We start from the raw sequence: 20,725 nt of genomic DNA, 5'->3' as shown, positions 1-20,725 counted from the left end.
CAGTGTAGGTTGCACCCTCGTTGTTCTGGGTTTTGGGTTATAATGCAGCTTACAGCACTAAAACTCTCTTTTTACTTTGATAAAAGCACAAATCCTAAGGTTTTGGCCTTTGGGCTAAATTGTGTGTTATTCTTTTTGTGTATTTTCACATTCTCTCTGGCAGTAGTGGCAATATGTCTTGCTGTGGCGTTGCAAAACTGAATGAATGAGAGGTAAACACTGCATCCATCCATCTGCCTACAAGTTTGTGCCTAGAGGAACAAGCCTAAAGTGACAGAAAACATGCATTTACACAGCAAACTAAGTCTTCTGTTCATCACTGTTGTACGAAACATCATAACTCCTTTGTTTCTTCTGTCGTGTTTCCTAAAGTTTACATGATGCTACATGTTCTGGCAAAGTATTACCATTCAAAATCCATTCTGTCAATCCAGAACATCATTCTTAGAAACGTCCTTATGGAGAAACAAGGTTCACAAGTTTTGTTTTGCTCTTTGCTAAATTCCCATATCTGGAACGTCAACCTTTCACATTTCCCTGCTAGTTGCGTAATGGCCGAACTCTCCCAGCCGTTATCCACTTGTAAAAACTTTGACCGACATGTTGGACAACCTTTGTCCACCGTTTGCACCATTAACTTTATTCTCTTTATCAGGCTCTCCCAGGGTTACGGCTACAGCCAATAAAACAACCACAACAATACGGCCGGGAATGTTTTGTCAGGAAGTGGACGGCATACTTTCCAGCGGCTGCTGCCGGCTCCCTTACATCCGGTTCAGATGGCTGGCATTGTGTCTAGAATGAGATAATGCCGGAGAGAACAACAGCAGAGTGGAAAGCTGGGCGGATGGAGGGAAGAGGAGATACACAACTACACCCAGAAAAAGGACAGTTCTTTGGATCGGACTCTCTGATTTGTCAAAATGAAAAAAAAAGCCTGTTAAATCAGAATAGAGGGGGAACAACTAGTTTGGTTCTTGCTTGTTTGTATCATTTATGTTTTTAAATGGTTCTTTGCAGCACCATAAAGGTTCTATATGGAACCATTTGATCATGGTGCAATGGGGAATCTGTCTAAAATGGTTCATTACAGCATCAAAAAAGGTTCTGATTTGGTACAAGCTTAAAGAGCCATTCCCTGGTACTGAATAGAACCCTTTTTGTTAAGAGTGTAGCTATACTAGGATAATTTTGGAGTACACTCTTAACAAAAATGGCTCTATATAGTGCCAGAAAATGGTTCTATAGGTTTGTATCATAGCCGACACTTTATGGCACTGTAAAGAACCATTTAATAGAGAGAGAGAGGGAGAGAGAGAGAGCGAGAGAGAGAGAGAGAGAGAGAGAGAGAGAGAGAGAGAGATGCTCCCCCATCCCTCCCAATGTCCTATACTGTATTTCAGTTATATTGAATGTATTGAATTGCTTTTATATGCCACTGTGCTTTCACATGCTATTGTTGATATGTGTAGAATCTGTAGAATACAAATATCTAAAATATGAGCTGGTAACCTGAGCTTGAAAAGGATAGGTTTGCTAAAAGGAGAATCTAGGTTTGCTGACTTTTGAAAATTTGCATTCTGTATGCTTTGGCAGTGTTGTTCCTGATAAACAGCCGATAGAGTCACTGAACTGAACTGACCGACATAGAAATAGACATATAGAAGAGGCTGAAGCAGACAGAAATCCTCAATCAGAGTCCTGAGTGGAGCTTCTTGTCATCTCCTCTTTCAATCCTCTGTATATTTCTATCTGCATTGCCAGATAGCAGACTCCACTCCTCTCCTTACTGTACCATACTGTAACTGTTCATATGAGCTAAGGATGCAGCCCGTTTATCATTCAGAGACTTTATACCACCGAAAAGCATCTCGCTCTACTCGAAGTGACAGCACATCCAGTCGTTTTACATTCTTCTTTTCATCTCCAACGCAGCAGAACAGCCCCAGCGTTACTGTCAACCGGCTTCTAACGCAAATGAAGATGAAGATGCTCTATTTCCCCGTGTGTGTGTGTGTTTGTGTGTGTGTGTGTGTGTGTGTGTGTGTGAGTGCAGTTACGTAAGTGAGTCCGGTTCACCGACGGCACCGGCAGAAGGGGAAGACGGGAGGATGTTCTCGCTTCCCGCTCGCCTTCATCACTAATGGAAACCGCCGATGTTATCTTCCTCTCATCCCTCTTATACCCGCTGTTCTCTAATCCCTTGTTCGTTTTGGATGTGTTAAAAGGCAGGTGGAGGGTTGGTGGTGTGTGTGTGTGTGTATGTGTGTGTGTGGGTCATGATGATCTAAATGCTGTTTCAGAGGCTTTTCCACCCTGACAAGAATACAATTCTGCCGGGAAACAGTGCATACTTGCAACTTTTTGGGGCACGGAAATGGTCAAATATCGAAATATCAGCCAGTTTCAATACAAAAGCATCAGTATCAGCTTTCCAAAACCCTAACCCAAACCCAATTAAATGGTTTCCGAGCAGCGATTTCATCACTCCGAAAAGCATTCCAGCCCCATGACAACAGAGGGTGTGTGTTCGCTCGGCAGCTCGAGGCCGGCGGGTGAGATCACGATGAGGCTAATTAGTCGTTTTGAGAACAGAATGTGTCGGGCAGCTCGCCTGCAGGAATATAAAAACTCCCACAATCGCAGCGTACATCCAAGAGAGCTGGACCTTTTGAACTCCTGGGTCTGCGGTGGCATGGAGTGTGTGTGTGTGTGTGGGGAGGGGGGGTTTATCTGTAATGATAATACCACTGTGTGAATAGTTTGAGGGAGAAGTGACTCGTGATTTTCTGTTACAACTCAACCCAGTAGCTTCTGTATGGAGCTTCACTAGATGCAGTTTGATGAATTGAAAGTGATTTTTTTTTTTACTGGAATAAAAATATATTGTCTTAACACTAGGCCAAGCCGCTGTCAGTTGACTGCTGTTTTCAATTTTAGCACGGAAAGCTTTCAAAATGTCCCTTCCTGACTTTTCCTAAATCATATTTCCGCACAAACCAGTGTGGTTAGATTTTCAAAATCAAGCAAGGAAATAATAGTTTGAGTTACATTCACCCCCTTAGACTGACAGCTTGTTGGCCTGCTCCTCTGCCCCCGAAATCACTTGGCCATTCTAGTGTTGAAGTTAAAGATGAGTTTAGAATTTTTGTAGCCACCGAGGGAATACAAGGAAAAACTGTGAAATGGTGCAGATCCAACTGACAAAACCATAATATATCTTTCAGTAATGTTGACACTTAAGTGCTATTAATCTTCATAAGGGAGGCATTATCTCAAATTAACCACATGTTAGAGCCAAGGAGTAAATATACAATGACATAAGGGGTGTAATGAGCGGCATACCGCACCCACTGGCGGCCATATTGAAAGTTCTCAGCTTTTGGGCAACAGACTGCTTACTTTCTGTGTTGTTTTTGACGGGGAACTGATCATTTCGTCACTGACATCTAATCGATGTTGTGCTTAAATAATAACTTGTTAGCTAGCTAACCATAGCTAACCATCACTGTCTTGTTGTAAACACATTTTTTTTTTTAACTTTAATATTTATTGAGTTTTTGTTTGTGCATACAACCAAAAGTATTGTGTATGTTGACTTATGACTTTTTTACAACTAGAAAGATAGAAAAAGAAAACAGAAGCAAACAAAATAAACAGAAAACAAAAACAAAACAGCCATGGTTACAAGTGTCCATTATCGAAGAAGGACGTATACAAATCCAGTATCTTGAAATTTATATATCAGTTAGTCCATAAGCAGTTTCCACTGTCATAAATCATCCATTTCTTCCATTTACTAACAAAAACATTTTCTCTCACTCTAAGCCGATAGGTCATTTTTTCCATAGTATAAATCTCTCTTATAATTTCTAACCATTGTTGTAAACACATTTGATTTGCATGCTAGCTAATAGTTAGCGAATAGTAGAAGCTAGCATTACTAGTGGCTAGTTGCATGGTAACATGAACATTGGTTTGCTAAATTAGCCTGTTGGCTAGGTAGCTGGTTAGCTAGTCAAGCTAACTCAGAGTGTTTTGGAGTAGAGAATATGGCTAAAGACAAGACAGTTTATTGTAGAATTGGAAACAAATCTACCTCATCAGACTATTGACAACTATTTTTTCAAGTATCTCACTTTTTCTAGCCTATATTTAGACATTATTTCTCTAATGCGCCGAAGGTCGTATATGTGTTAGCTAGGAGATGTTTTGCAAATGGAAAGCCTACAATACAACCAGGAAATACAACCAGAAAAATCTAGAAAAGTAAAGTAACATTGATTCTCTACACATACTCCCCCCCCCCCCCTCCTGCTCTTGTGCACACATACACATTACATACATTCATTGTCCAATGGGCAGACAGTATTGTGTCTCAGATTGCGTGTGTGTGTGAAGACGGCGCAAAGGTTACAGTGCAGTCGGAAAGCGATTATGACATTTTCCACGGCCGGCAGGCAGGTTGCTTCAGAGGAAACTGATTACTTCCATCTCCGAAGGCTTATCTCATGCGGCGCGAAGCCACTTACATAATATGAATGTACTCTCGGAGGCTCTCGGAGGACTTCAATGTGCTGTTGTATCCTCCACGCCGCTAATATCAAAGGCCAGTTCAGTCAGACAGTGGAAATTGGTGAGGGAACTACAAGCTTGAATGGGACAGTCAATTTCAATTCATCTGTTTTCATGTACTGAACACACTCGGCCCAGGGAGAAAGAAAGCTCAAATGATGGATTCAAAGGGATTTACAGGAGATATATCAAATAATCCAGACGCGACACAGACATGCTTATTCATGCATTCTGTGTGTGTGTGTGTGTGTGTGTGTGTGTGTGTGTGTGTGTGTCGGCCACTCGCTCCACTAGAGAAGGGGAACACAGGATGCAGCACCGTACAAAGGAATTGAATTTGCATGTCATTTAGATGTCATTTGGGCTAATCCAATTCTGCCGGCCTTGAGCCTGCTGTGGAGAATTAAAACGGACGGACACATCTGAAGAGGCCTGTCCAGTCCGTGTGTGTGTGTGTGTGTGTGTGTGTGTGTGTGAAAGAGACAGAGAGAGAGAGACAGTGTATGTGTGTGTGTGTATGTGTATGTGTGCGTGTGTGTGTTTCCGATACACCACACCCCCAAAAGACCTTATTTACGGACATGATATGCTGTCGTATGAAATATATATGTGCTGTGCGCTTGCTGCATTGAGTGTGTGACCTTCAGTGTACCTCATGTTTTACAATGACTCAATGCACATGTGTGTGTGTGTGTGTGTGCACCAGGTTAAATATATATATGGTATGTGCTTACTGCCAGGAGTGTGTGACCTTGACTGTACCTCATGTTTTGCACTGACTCTCAATCCATGCATGTGCGTTTGTGCATGAATGTCTATAGCATGACCTTGACTGTACAGTTTTAAGCCTGCCGCCATCGATTTCACCAGCTACAGGATGAAAAAAAAAACATTAAAAAATCCAAGGTCGATACTTCTGACAAGCCGAACAGCCCTATGGAGCCCCGAACGACTCCCTGCCTCCCACTCCACTGGTCTAAAGTGCTAGCAGGCGTCTAATGAGGCAATAGCCAAGGGAGGACACGCATTAAAGTCTGTCTATTGTCTATATCACTGGGGTATATCTCATAACGCACACGCTGTTTCCTCCGCTTGCCTGAGACTGAGATTTAATGAGCAGTTTTGGTTGGGTTTGTGTCTAGCTGTTCAGTTTCATTAAAAGTCCCAGACTCGGGTCAGCTAGGAGGCATAAAACAAAACCTTGGAGCTTTTCCTGAGACTGCAGGTGCGTACATGCCGGGGTTAGACCGATATATCAGTTAGCAGACATATGGAGCGTATATTGGCTGTTTATTAAAAGTCGTCCACCTTTGATATGATGGAGGTTCCTTTGGTTTTTTAGGGATATCCGTCTATAAAACCTGCCTCACTCTACCTTAAAGTGCTGCTAACCCACCTAAAAGACTTCCATAGTAGTATGGCATAGTATGGCTTTCAATGGAGAGTTTCAGTGTCCCATGATGGTCTAAATGCTGTTTCAGAGGCTTTTCCACCCTGCCAAGCATAAAGGAGAGTCAAATTTAAAGATATTGAATATTGGGACAACATATGTCTGTTGTGCTGCTCTCTATCGCTGATTGATATAACACAATAGTGACGCAACCAATAGTCATGAAAGCTCTTCCCTCCCCCGTACATGTGTGAGGTCAGCACCTCTGGCTGAATGACGAAGACACACACACACACACATATCCCCCCCCCCCACTGGATCTGTTCTGGTCAGCCTGCTTCCAAGAAGCAGACAGTCCAACAGCCAACACCCCAGTGAGAACATCACAACCAGCTGCTATTGTAACACCGCTGATCTGACCGGCAGTTCCCTCAAACATGTGGCTAACAGCGTCCGTTTAGCACGCTGACTTCCAGGAAGAAACACATTCGGGCCCGGGTTAGAATAACGACCTGGAGTAATGCTATCGCTGGAAGTCAGTGACCTTTTTGTGCCGTGTGTAGATCTAAAAAAAAACTCATCTATTTACAAGAATGTGAACCCATGATTTAATAAAGGAGTCGGGAATGCAAACTGTGTAAAGTGGATGGAGTCCTAGTAGATCCACAAGAAGAACAAAGGACAGGACCAGTGAACCACTTCCCTGCTGCTGGGAGTACAGCATGCTGCGTTCACGGCATATGGGAAAAATAAATGTCGGGATGATTTATAAGCGTTCAAAGTTCAAGTTGTGTTTGAACCCTGCAACGGAACGCTAAAAGGGACGTTTTCTGTAGACTTTGGTTGCTCCTGATCAGCTTTTTCACACTTGACACACATGCACTTAGTGAGTGATGCATTTGAGTTCAAGCTTTACAGCAAACCAAACATTGAAATGTCAAACCACGTATGATGTCATGGGATGGGAGTTTTGATCACAAAATAACTTCATGAAAGACATGGCAGAGATCATGAAAACTGTCCATTTGGTTAAATTTATTTTAAATTACACATGACTAGTGACTAGGTATTTCTGTTTTGATGACTTCAGAATTCAAGATCCCACATAGTATTTACCACCAGAAAACTGAGGTGAACAGTATTTTTAGTAGTATTTATCATGTGGAAGCTGAGGTGAACAGTATTTTCTGTAGTATTTACCATCTGAAAGCTGAGGTGAACAGTATTTTCTATAGTATTTACCATCTGGAAGCTGAGATGAACAGTATTTTCTGTAGTATTTACAATCTGAAAACTGAGATGAACAGTATTTTTAGTAGTATTTACCATCTGAAAACTGAGATGAACAGTATTTTTAGAAGTATTTACCATCTGGAAACTGAGGTGAACAGTATTTTTAGTAGTATTCACCATCTGAAAAATGAGGTGAACAGTATTTTGTAGTAGTATTCACCACCTGAAAACTGAGGTGAATGGTATTTTCAAGCAGGAAACACATATTTACTATCATTCCCATAGGACATGAATGCAGCATAATTGGCTATATTTTGGTTTGGCAGCCACTACACCTACTATGAGGAAAAGACAGCTTTATAGAGCATAAAACTGAGCATAATAAAACATCCAGCTCCTGTCTTTGTGTTTGTGTGTGTTTATGTGAATGTGTGAATGAAAGAGAGGGTGGAGAGAGAGAGAGAGAGAGAGAGAGAGATAGAAGAGCATTTCCATATGTTCATTCCAGCTCCAATACTCTACAATCACCCATTTGCATGGAAGCCTGCCTACGCTCGGGTGTGTCCGCATTTGTTTTACTGGCGGCCGAGTATTCCCCCGCTGCATTCGAATGCTCGTGCGATGATGTGACGGCTCTTCGCGAGAGCTAGAAAAACAGATTAGGGATGAAAGTCTGTCTCGGGCCGCTTTGCCAAGCCGTTACGTCTGCAGCTCTCGCCCGCTCGACCGCGTCTCACCGTCGGCTTAAGGCGTCTGAGAGGCAAGACATAACAGGACGCACAGAGCCAGACGCAGTCGGTCGCCTAAATAAAACACACTTCCTCCAACCTCCACCGCAAAGCTAGGTGTTGATAGCCGCCACCATGAAAACATCAATTAGTGTTCGTTAAAGGCTTCGGCGCTTAAGGCTACAATGCAGGATGTAGGAGGAGTGGTGGTGTAGCAGTAAATAAAAAGGTGGGTAAACTCATCATCATGAGACAAACAATCACCAACATAAACAAGCATTAACTTTGTTTTTTTTTTACTTAAAGGTGCAGTGCAATGAGAATTGCATTTCTCAATTTCATATATAATTTAACAAAAGATAAAGTTCATGTAAAATTTTGTGGAAATTTGACGAACGCCCTTTGGAAAACTCTCTCTGGTTGTCAACATAATCAAACAGATTTAGAATGACAATCTGCTTCCTGGTGTAAATGATGTCACCAACACCCAGGTTTTAACGAATGCTCTGATTGGTTGACAGAATGCATAGTTAATGTGTCCCATAGTCAGCCAGCTACTTGCCAAACTAGCCAAAATCTCTGTCCACCACTGGATATTTTCCCAAAGACAGAATAGAAATGTTGTCTGCAGTGGAAGGTTCGGCTCTCACTTAGTCCTAGAAACTTTGTACCATCTAACCATCAAAAAATGAAAAAAAATTATGCTCATTGTGTTAGTTGCACTGGATCTTTAAAAGACCCTATCTTTATATAACTTACACCTGTTTGAATTTAGGTGATAAAGGTTCATGTCAGCCTAAAAAGGTGCATAAACTATTCCCACAAATAAAAAGGAGGGTAACCGCTACATCCCTAGTTGTAGGTTTATATGCATAGTTTCTCGGTGTATTATAAGTAAGCTAATTGGAAACACCTTACCACAGTTCATTTTACAGTATACCAGCGGCTACAGGCATTATTAAAGTAGACAAAACCTTTGCAGCCCTAATTACCATGTAAAACTCATGTTTAGCTGTTGCATACTGTCAGTCTTTGTAGGGATATCTACCAGTTAAAGAGTGAAGAATATGTTTTCAATGCTAACTATCGGTTTTCCCTTGGCTTTAATAATGCAACTGTGTAGATGTTGCTAAAAAAAAACACAGAGGTTGTTTTTACTATTAGCGCTCCAGGACTACCTTGATATCAGGCCAACACTAAAGGGGCTAACATTAACTCACATGAATTCAATCCCCTTCATCGCCTGGTGTTAATTACGCATGGCTAGCAAAGCGTTGATGCTTCCCCTCTTCAGATCTGGCGCTATTAGCCCCGCTGGCTAACACCCAGGCTGGATGTAATTGGCGCTAATACAGGAATACAGAGAGGGGTCAAAAGGCTTGGTTCCTTTCCAGGTTAATCTTTAAGAGACTTTGAGTGCGGTCGGTCAAGAGGTCGGGTACACCTGGATGGAGTGCGTTAACGGTCCACAAATCAAAGACGTTTGACTCGTAGGGGGAAGATATTTCACCCGATTTTTTATCAAAGAGATGTGTTCAATTCAAAGCCTAACTCCTGAGTGACCGCTACTGTGTTGAACTTGGCTACAGCCGGAGAAAGGCCCGCCGTCACCGGGTCAGATGTCTCCTCATCCCCTTTGATGTCCAGGGTTTGAACTGAAGACGGAGGAATCGGATCCCCCGGTCCGCCTGTTACGGTTTATTTTGTTTCCATCGCTGAGGTTTAGATTCCACATCTGGAGGTTTTAATAGCAAACTGCCCAACCCGACTCCCCGCCCCGACCCTCGCCTCGCGACGCCCGGACAATCAGAGCACATTTAATTAGTTGGAAATTCAATTTATGCGCGCATGCTTTGGATTTATGGATGGGAGGGATGGCCGGGGGTTTTCTGGTGTGTGTGTGTGCATGCCTGAGTGTATCCCTGTATGGCCCATGAGCCAGCAGTGTTCTTGTGTAATTGAACTGGGTGGGGTTAGCAGTACTCCTACATAGCTCTGCTTACTGTTGAGTTACATGGTATTAATACGCCTCCTGAATGCCTGGCATTTCATTAACCAGCCGCACGCTTCCTAATTAAGCCGCTCTGAAAGGGAGCCAAACGACTTTAGTCAACAAGAAACACTTTTAATCACAACCTCTGGTAATTGGGAAATAATGACTTTCAAGTATTAACATCTGATGAATACGTACAACGTCAAAAAAGTAACGTGCGCGACCCGAGGCGTGTAATCGCCACAATTTGCTCATTCCTTAAAAGCTCCCCATGAAAGAGGGAAACGTTCTGACAAAAGACAGAGGGGGGTGAACATTAAGCCCAGAGAGGATTATCCACTGGATTCAATCCTCCTACTTTTTGCCACTGCACTCCAGTGTTCAAGAGCCAAATTCAACTCAGTTAAGGGATGAGGCACTAAACTCCTCTATAGCTGAACGCTATCAAACTGCATCATGGTGTGGTAAAAAAATCCTCAAATCAGGTCTGTTCTATATTGAGCAATATCTAATTAATAAAAGGAAGCAGAAGTTGTGAAAATGTCACTTTAGCTATGAATTTTAGCTACATTTTTCCACACAACTCCCATAATCATCTTGTGATATGCAAATAAATTTAGAGAGAACAAAGTTAAGGTTGGGTTGTTCATCCATTAGCTTACATTAACTGCTGCTACACAGTGATGTATGGTGATAAATATATAGTGGAACCTTTTTATGATGGTAAGACACCACCCAGTCTGGCATTTTGTACTAACATCGCGTATAAGCAGTGCTTCTATGTATGTATGTAATATAGGCCCAAGCTATGTTTGCTAGCAGTTGCTAACACAAGCTAGGGGAGCATATCTATGCTCCCAGGGTCTTATGTTCCCAGGGTCCTATGTTCCCAGGTCCTATGTTCCCCAGTTCAATATTCTGTTAACACACATTAACCCTCCTATAGTGTTTGGGTCAAATTTGACCCGTTTCAAGTTAAAATATTTCATCTCTTCTGTGAGAAGAGATGAAGGCATTTTACTGATCAACTAGGGAGCCAGAGAGCTGAGATCACATTACAATAAACTGATTATTCTTTACAGCTGGTCTATGTGTCATCACCGCCAAGACGCCGCGGGACTGGACACACTCTGGATTTGCTCCTTCACCCCTCGTTCACAGAGGAGGAGGAGGTGGAGGAGGTGGAGGAGGGGCGGTGAAGGAATGTGCAGACGGGGAGTCTGTCGGCCAATGTAAGAATAAAGGCGATAAAGTCCAGGAAGCCGCCGACGTTGTAGCGACCCCGCCGGTAGCCTAGCAACCGGAGTGTGTGTTGATAACAACAGCGGCCCGACACAAGGCTCGTGGTGAGAGACCGGGCTGGGAGGGGCGCGCGCACACACTCACACACACACACACACACACACACACACACACTCACACACATGCTGAGTACAATCACATGCAAAAAATCCAACACCCGCACCCATCCACAAGCACACACACATGCAAACACAAGACACACTCATGTCCAAAATATCTGACACTTGCACTAACACCCTCATACACACCCTCCCCCCCAACACACACACACACACACACTTGTACTAAAGTAACCCTCATCTATCTATCTATGACCTGACTGACCTGTTGCCTTTACATTGTGCCTGACACTCTGCCTGACATTGTAAAACAGTTGTGTGCTGTTGGCTTTCTGTGGAAAAATCAGTATTTGTGCCTTGAAGAGCAGCTCACAAGGTTATGAACTATCTAATGACAATGTGATTACAAATGACTATACAAGAATGGAGATGCAATATCTGTCAGAAAGGTCTATTAAATTGATATTGGCCTCTTCTCAATTTGTACTCAAGGTTGATTCATTGCAAGGTGCATAAAAGGCATGATAGTGTGCAGCTTTGTCACTGGGTCACTATCCTATATAAGTTGGTACATCCATCCAAAATGTTCTACTTCAAAAGACCTATATTCCTAAAGTATCCTTTCTACTTTAAAAGGTCCATATTAGTATCCATTCTACTTCAAAAGGTCCACGTTTGTGCCAATTCTACTTTATAAGGTCCATATTAGTATCTTTTTCACAAAAAACAGTCCATATTAGAAGGCCTATAGTTTCTACCTGTACTTCGAAAAGGTCATCATTAGTACATTTCTCCCAAAACAGCTCTATATTTGTATATTTTCTACTTCAAAGAGTCCATATCAGTATCTTTTCTCCAAAAAAGCACATATTAGCTTTTCTACATGAACATCTGTATCAGTATCTTTTAAAAGAAAAAGGTCCTTTACTGCTACAAAGATACATATTAGTTCAGTTTCTGCTAAAAATGTACAAATCAGTCCACATCTACTGATAAAAATCTATATGAGTACCTTTTCTGCTAAGAAAGGTTCATATTAGCACCTGTCCTACTGGAAAACATTACAATATTTTTCGGATGTTTTTGCCTTTTACAACCAAACTGCAAGTCTAAGATGCGGTCTTTCCCAAGACTGAGGGGTTTTGGCTCTGCGGTGAGAGGTCAGGGTGGGCTGTTACCTTTACAGACGAAGCACTTGATGTGGAAGTGTTTGTTCTGGACCCGGAGCGCCTCCCCCTTGCAGGGCTTCCCACAGTTCTGACAGGGGATGGGGCCTCCTCCTCCTCCTCCCCCTCCTCCTCCTCCTCCTCCTTGCTTCTGCTTCTGCTGCTCCAGAGGGCTGTGGACAGCCTGCTGCTGAAACACTGCAGGAGAGAGAGAGAGAGAGACAGAGGGAGAGAGTGTTAGACCAGACTCCAGTACATACAGGACAGTGCGTAGAGCGTGTATCCAAATGCAGTGGAGAGTTTTAGTGTCCCATGATGGTCTAAATGCTGTTTCAGAGGCTTTTTACAGCCTGACAAGGATGTAAAACACTGAATACTTGCTGTTTTCTGGATCTCTTTGGAATGAATCTGGTCAAATTGAAAGATTGAATATCCACACAAAATATCATCTATATATATCTTCTATATATCTTCTATATCAGTTTTGGCCTTCAGGAGTTTTGGTTACAGTGCAGCTTATAGCACTAAAACTGTCCTTTTACCATAATAAAAAGCACAAATCTAATTAAGCCTTATTTTTTTTGTAGTTTCACATTTCATTATTGACATAAATGTTGTGTCAATCCAAATATATCAGCATCAGCCTTCATAAACCCATATCGGGCTACAAGGGCGAGGGAGGATGTGAACAAACAACAATAACCTTTGTTTCTCTCTCCATCTGTGACTCTTTGATTCCCTCACACACACAAACACACACAAACACACACAAACACACACAAACAAAAGCCTGTGCATCTCTCACAAAACCACTGATTTTCCCTGAAATTTTCCCAATCCCTTTCCAAGCATGTTTACAAAAGAGTCACATGTGAATTCAAAGCACATGTGCCTTTTGGAAACACGGTTTTTCACATTGTATTCTGACTTCACAAGTGACAATTTTAACTTCAAATGTGAAAATCCTTAGACGAAAAGTGTTTATTTTTTCCCCACATGTAATTTTTTTTTTTCTTTTTTTTCACCTGACATCACACATGACAGGATTTGCTTCACATATGAAAACTTCACTTCACATGCAAAGACAACAGGTGAAAATGTCATGTTCACAGGGGAAACAGGGAAATTTCACACGTCCACATATGAAAACCAATATGTGTCCAAAAAAAATCACATGTGCTTTGAATTCACATGTGACTTTTTTTTGTCAGCAGTGACCCTCCTCTGTTGCGGGGAAGGAGAGAAGGCCCGCGCCAAGGAAAATGATGTCGACAGCGCTGAAACGTCGTGACAGCATCCCCCGACCCCGAACACATCATCTTTCAGCGCCTCGCCCTTCTCCCCCCTTTCATCCTAACCGGCCACACGATACGCACGCATACTCATCGATTCACGTCACCGCGTTGGGCCTTTCAATACTGACCGGGGATCAGCCCCCGAATAAGAGAGGCCCCTTTGTCAGTTTGTGTTGTCTGACCGGTTTCATCGGCTTCCATGGTTACCGGTAATTGGGCTTGGAAAAGGGGGTGGGGGGGGGGGGAGTTCATCAATTGAATCAGATAAAGAGGGAAAGAGAGCGAGAGAGAGGAGGAAACATTGGGATAATAGCTCCAAGCCGAGCAGGACCGTTTCCTGGTGTTTGACCAAGAACTTGTTTCTGGTCATTATCCTTCTTTCCACTTTTCTCAATTCAATGGGTGTTTCATTGGCACCGTTGATTCCATACATTGCCAAAGCAGAAGGCAACAAAATGAATGAGACTCATTATAAACAACAACAATCAAATAGGAACAGATTGGCTGGAGCTACAATGCTTTGCTTCAATCGGTATTGTGGGCCATTTCCCATAATGTGGGAAAATAATCAACACATTTTCGCAGCTATTGTTGTAGCATGACTCTTCTCACCATATACTGTCAATAGGGAACTTAATGAAGACTGGGGAGAGTGTTGAACTTGGGGTAAATCTGATCAGTAAGTCGCTCTTATTTCTTTCTCTCTCTCTCTGTTTTTCTTTCTTTCTTTTATTCTCCTGTTTCTCTCTAGATCAATATTCAGTCAATATTGTACAAAATGTCATTCTTCAAAAACCAAAAGCAGCAGTTTGTACATTCAGTTACACAGTCAAACCATATTGAGATGCTGAATTATCTGGTTTGAAAATGTGTACTATACAAAAATGCATAATCACTATATCAATATCAATAATAATGTAAAACAGTGAGGCAAATCGTTTCAAAGCCAGTAAAGGCATATCTGATATTGCTGATTTCACCTCTCTCTCTCTCTCTCTCTATCAGCAAGTTCAGCCTTTACTAAATCAAAACATGCTAGAAACTCCACTTCAAACTTCTGTGTTTCTGTGGCATGTGTGTGTGTGTGTGTGTGTGTGTGTGTGTGTGTGTATGTGTGTGGTGCATTGAGGTGACTATAAATTGCCACCAGTCCAGCCAGACCTACAGAGGCAACACATTCTTTCGCAAGTTTTACAAGAACCTCTCACCTTCTGTGGGGGAAAAAGCCATTCTTCAGCTTTATAGTGTGTGTGTGTGTGTATGTCACTATGTGTGTGTATGCGTGCGTGTGTGCCAGGGTTGTGTTTTGCATTTGTTTTTATTTTTATTTTATTTCCCCCTAACACTTTAACAAACACAATTAAATAAGCAAATAAGCATATTCATTCATTTATTCATTCAGTTTTTAGAGTGCAGTGTTTATTTAGTTTCAGGATTCACTAGGTTTAGTTTAGTTTCTATTTATTGAAAACTGTTTATTTTTAGTCAGTTATAGTTTTGACTGTCATGGATAAGGAGAATTCATGCGTACAATAGCTGGATAGTTGGAGGATTAAACTGAAAGTGATATTTGAATGTATTGTATTTTATTACATTTAGTGTTGGAAGCAGCTATTAGAATTTGACTTTAATTTGCATTTTGAAATTTTTTGAAAAATTTCTGTTTACTAGAATGTATTTGAGTGCTTAGTCAACTGCAGTAGTAAAAACGGTATGTGTGTGAGAGAATGTGTGTGTGTGTGTGTGTGTGTGTGTGTGTGTGTCTAAGACAAACATAGCCTCCTGAACCTCCTTAGATCTCCTTAGGATGATAACCTCCCCATCTGGTGGTGTGTGTGTGTGTGTGTGTGTGTGTGTGTGTGTGTGTAAGTTTCACTGTATTTAGACAGGCGTAATTCCAGAGTTTTCAACAATCCGATCCCCAAATCTGACTTTCATTCAAACGGACACTTCAAGGTTCCGAGCAAAATGAGCAGCTCGGAGATACTGGACATTCCTGAGGTCGGCAAATATAATCAAAACATCAGAGTAAGGAAATTCTCTGAGTTTTCTTTGGATTGACGCTTGACTGTTTTCACTCGGTCCGAGATTTCACTGCGGATAGGAAGTCGCGATGCTTTATTGGAGTGTAAGCCGCCCGTCTTGAGCGTGTACATGTGGGGCACGCCGGCCAATAAAGACAAGAATTTAGGAGGGGAAAGTCTCGCGTCCTCGTAAAAAAACAAAAGGTCTGATTGCAACCATGTGGCAAAGACGAGAGTCCGAGACAGAGAGAGAGAGAGAGGGAGGGAGATGGGAGGGATTGGTAGCTAAGGGGGACCAGCATGCATTGCTCTGTCCTTGCACCTGTTGGAGGGATCCTGTGTCTTTACTTCCTCATCCTGAACATCAAATAGAAGAAGAGGGCGGGGCTGAAGAGGAGACAGTGGATGATCCTTTGGGCCAGATGTAGGAACCGGCAGACTGTTACGGACATTTAGGTTGCCACTAACCAAGACACTTGTGGTCAGGTGATCTGCAATGAGGGACCGAGGATCTTTCAGTAACAGAGAACAGTGTGCTGAATGTAGTTAAAGCTGCAGTAGGTAACTTTTATGGATTCACATTCGTTTAGAAGAAACAAAAAAGAAATAGAGAAGCAAGATATTACGCCGGAATCTCAGACACAGCGGTTGCCCCATTCCTCTGCTATTCCCATTTCAAAGTGAAATGCGTGGAAACCCATCCGACCAATGAGGAGAAGTCTGAGGTCCGTCCTGTCAATCACTCCTCCTGCCACTCACCAGGAGGAGTGGGAGGTGTGTCATTCATTGTGTTTGGTTTGAATTCACAGAGATTTGGTCTCTTTCCTCCCAAATTTACCTACAGCAGCTTTATACGGTTATAGCCTAGTTAGAGGACCAAATGAATAATGGATATTCCTCTCAACCCATTTCAAATTCAGGCATTTAGCTGAAAGCTCTTGACCAAAGTGACTTACAATGAGTGCAACAGTCCTAGATCATCAAAATTACAAGCCACCAGAGTAAGAATTTTAAGATTTCCAGAAGGCCTTTTTTGCCCTCATCATTGGATCTTTAGGGGCACTTTGGTACTTTTCAGAGCCATTTTTATTGGAATGATACATTTGCATTGCAAATAAACACTCAATCTGTACGACTAAGATTAGTTTTAACTTCTTTCCCACTGCTGGAAACTGTGCAGCTCTGCAGTCAGTTCAACTTCCACTCTCTATTGTTGAGTCCTTTACCATATTGGTTCTTTCATATTTACCTCCGCCAAGGAGGTTATGTTTTCAGTGCCATTTGTTTGTTTGTTTGTCTGTTTGTCTGTTAGCAGGATTACGGAAAAACTACTGGCCCGATTTTCATGAAACTTCGTGGAAGGGTGTAGCATGGGCCAAGGAAGAACCCATTCAATTTTTGAGCAGATCCGGATCCGACTCACGAACAAGCAATAATAGCATGAACCTTGGCGGAGGTCTGCGCTCTCCGAGTGCCCTTCTAGTTTGTTGATGCAGTGGTTTGCGGAGTGCCAACAGTTTCTACTGCTTCAGGCTGATCAAAAACTCCAATCTCCATTCTTCTCTCCCAGAATGCACTGGAAAGAATCCTCCAGTCATTGGCTCCCACAAATCAGAATCTGCGGTGGCCCACAGGGGACAGTAGTCGCGCCTGAAAATGTGACAACTCAATGAATAAACTGTGAACGGGGGGAAATGCAGCCAAGGGTACTCCTCGTTTTTTACCCCCTCATTTTTGCCCCAAGTGCCCATTAACTTCTGATCATGTCACAAACCAGCAGAAAGGAGGTCAAAGGTCAAGGCCTTTATGACCTCATAATATCCATGTGGCCACGAAGTGCTGGGGAAAATGGAATAAGGGCAAAGGAGAGAGAGAGGAAAGCGAGGTTTTAAGAGATGAAGTAGAGGACGTAGAGAGGGGAGATCATTCATTGGGAAGAGGGTGACGTAAGCTACTTGTGGAAGAAATGAGTCTTCAGTGTTTGATGGAGGATGGAAGAGTGACCCCCCCACCCCCCACCCCTCCTCTCTCTCTCCTCTCCTCTCCAGGCCCAGTTGTCCATATCATCAATCAGCCTCTCTGGTGCCTGTTCTCTGGCTGACGGCCACCACTGATGCCGTTGTCCCAAAGGTCACCGCCAGCCAGGCAGCTATCTGAGCTATGCGACGCGACATATCTGTAGTCACACCACTGGAAGCCTCTGGGAAAACACACACACACACACGCATACAGAACATCGAGGGAGGTTTGCAGCTTGCCACCTACATGCACATGTATACCGCACGCTTACCCAAACATAGGAGTGTAGCTACGCAGCATGGACAAATGGCCTCTATCTCCCAAGTGCCATGAGTATGAGTTTAGCTGATGCTCTTATCCAGGGTGAGTTATAATGACAGAGCAGGTAGGGGAGCGATGTCTTTGCTCTTGGACACTGCTGGGATCGAACTCGAGACCTTCGAACCGCTAGGCCACCCCGCCACCCCTAATGTCGCATTCATGTCGTATTGGAAGAAGCGGAAGAACGCGATGACATCTTGTTGCTACAGCTAGGAAGTGTAGACGCGTTTTAACTCGTTGGAACACCCACACAGTGCTAAACGTTAGCCTCTTGCAACAACTCCTTAACAAGTTACTTCGGACCGCAGAAGTAGAGTTGATTGCATTAGTTTGAAGATAACCTGATAATTTAGGAGATAAGTGGGAGATATCGGAGCCTACAAAAAAATTCCTGCATGTCCTACTTGTAATTACCACTAGGAGGCCGTATTTCCCAGTTTTTCGTAGTCGGCAGCTTGAATTCATGGTAAATACTAGGGATGGGCATTTCAAGCAAAAATATTATTCGATATTCACTGGGAACTATTCGACCATTCTTCGAAGATCAACCCCGAACTGGTCCTTCCCTCGTTTTAACGTTAAAACGAGAGAAGGACCGGTTCGGGGCTAATCAAGCCATAGCTATTTACTACTAGCAAGCTATGAAAATATACTTTTTAAGACAAGATGATAGTCGCATAAACTATTCGATTTTTTATCATTTAATGACTATTCGAAAATTCAACACTCATGACCCATCCCTAGTAAATACGGTGTCTTCACAGTAATTCAATCAACTCTACTTACGAAAAGCAAGCAAAATATGCTGCAGTCCGTTTACGATTGATTTTAACATAAATTGCGAACAAGTTTTTGCTAGAGGCTAGCACTACGGATGTGGCCGTTCCGAGTTAAAAACGTGAACCCTTCCTAGTTTTAGCAACGAGATGTCATCATGTTTTTCCGCTTCTTTCAATACGACGTGAACGCAGCATTAGGGGTGGCAGGGCAGCCTAGCGGTTCGAAGGTCTCGAGATCGATCCCAGCAGCGGCCGTCAAAGTCTGATATGACATGACCGTGACATTGCTGTATATACTCTCCAGCGCTCCCTCTCTCACAGACACCCACCTTCTCTATCTCTTGCCTGAGCGCACAAGTCAACACCACTACATGAAAAGGCTTCTACAGCACGTATGAGTGTAAGAACGAACCACGGGCCAATATTGTGGTTGCGCAGCGGAACATACGGGCAGCCGTATCTCAGATTCCTTCTCCAGAAGCCATGCTCCAGCACCCCCCTAAAAATAGAGCGTTCCCTCAGCTCGCGGGGATCCCATGGTGCTCTGCAACATTCCTGGTGTGAACCATCTGCAGAGGAGGCGGGGGTGGGCAGGGGATCAAAATGCTCACATTACCAGGGCAGGAGTCCTTACTGGTGGCCAAGCTGATGACCTTGGGGACAGTCACTTTCCTATGCCATCTTAAACACATGAACGTATTCCAAAAAAATTAAAATTGTGTGAATAGAGCTCAAGTCAGCACCATATCTGCTAAATGGTCACTGACTGCTATGCTAAACTACCATGCTAACAATTTTCTAAAAGTTCCAAAAACAAACTACTGGGCCTTGTGGTTTTGGATTTAGATGATTAGTTACTGTGTTGTCTGCTTCAACCAAGGTCTTAATGTAATGTAGCATGGATAATGCTATTACAGCAGAAGTGGCTCACAGGCTAACCTTCTCCTTTACAGGGTGTCTGTAAGTTCAATCAAGTGAATTTTAAGACCTTTTTAATGCAGGTTTGAATGGACTTTATGGCATTTCAGTTGCCACAACTGAAATGCCATAAAGTGCATTCACGTGAAACGTGAAATTGAAAACAATAACTGTAGACAACAAAAGTGCATGACTGGCTGATTTCTCTCCAGAAAAACTGTGCACCAAGAAACCACAACATTTTTAGGTCCTCTAAAACTAAATTTAAAACTGCTTTATTCAACTGTATTCAAGACCTTTTAAGGCCTTGAGTCTAAATGAATATGACATTTGAAGGACCTGCAGACACCTGGCTTTACACCTGGCTTTTCAAAAGCCATTACTTCAGTCTTACTATCCTTCATCCCAACACAAAACCCACTCCATTATCTCACCCTCTCCACAGGCCAAGAAAAAGACACGAACGGAGCTTATAGGCCAAGTTTACTGAATGAAAGTCTCATGGTAAAAGCTGGGAAAAGGAGCTGAGAAATAGTTGTGCAATTACCAAAGACGAATGACCTAGCATATAGGACTATAAACAGACTTTATGAGCTATGGTTTCTGTTGCTCCCCTCACGATAAGAGCTACACCCCTGACGTCCACCTGTGCTGTCACGCCTGCACCCTGACCGCAGCAGCATTTGATCTCTGACCCTGAGGTCAACCACTACAGAAAGCTGACCTCTGACCTCACTGGCAAATGACACCAAGGCAACCTTGTTGGCACGGCCCTTATAAAGGAAAGGCCACGTCATATAAACAGACGAGGATAGGAAATGACTGATTTCTCAAGGGCTGAGATTTTTCCATTGGAATCTACTACTACTACTACTATTACTACTACTACTACTGCTACTACTGCTACTATTACTATAAAAATA

The 20,725-nt window shown here is 42.8% G+C and overlaps 1 protein-coding gene across 1 annotated transcript in view; it reads right to left on the bottom strand.

The window, feature by feature from the left end:
- The window catches only part of ablim2 (actin binding LIM protein family, member 2), a 64,430-nt gene extending 50,488 nt beyond the window's left edge, over positions 1-13,942 (bottom strand). Inside the window, exons 1-2 of the mRNA XM_071517652.1 lie at positions 13,924-13,942; positions 12,459-12,644 (exon numbers count right to left, since the gene is read on the bottom strand). Coding sequence (XP_071373753.1) covers positions 12,459-12,644; positions 13,924-13,942 — 205 coding nt within the window. The remainder of the gene's footprint in view (positions 1-12,458; positions 12,645-13,923) is intronic.
- Between the last annotated feature and the right edge of the window lie 6,783 nt (positions 13,943-20,725).

The sequence above is a fragment of the Centroberyx affinis genome, unplaced genomic scaffold (assembly GCF_046629955.1).
Source record: "Centroberyx affinis isolate AG114_WGS23_722 - 3 ecotype Tasmania unplaced genomic scaffold, CSIRO-AGI_Caff_v1 ptg000509l_1, whole genome shotgun sequence".
In the NCBI taxonomy this organism is placed as follows: Eukaryota; Metazoa; Chordata; class Actinopteri; order Beryciformes; family Berycidae; genus Centroberyx; species Centroberyx affinis.
This window is presented reverse-complemented; position numbering and strand designations above follow the sequence as displayed.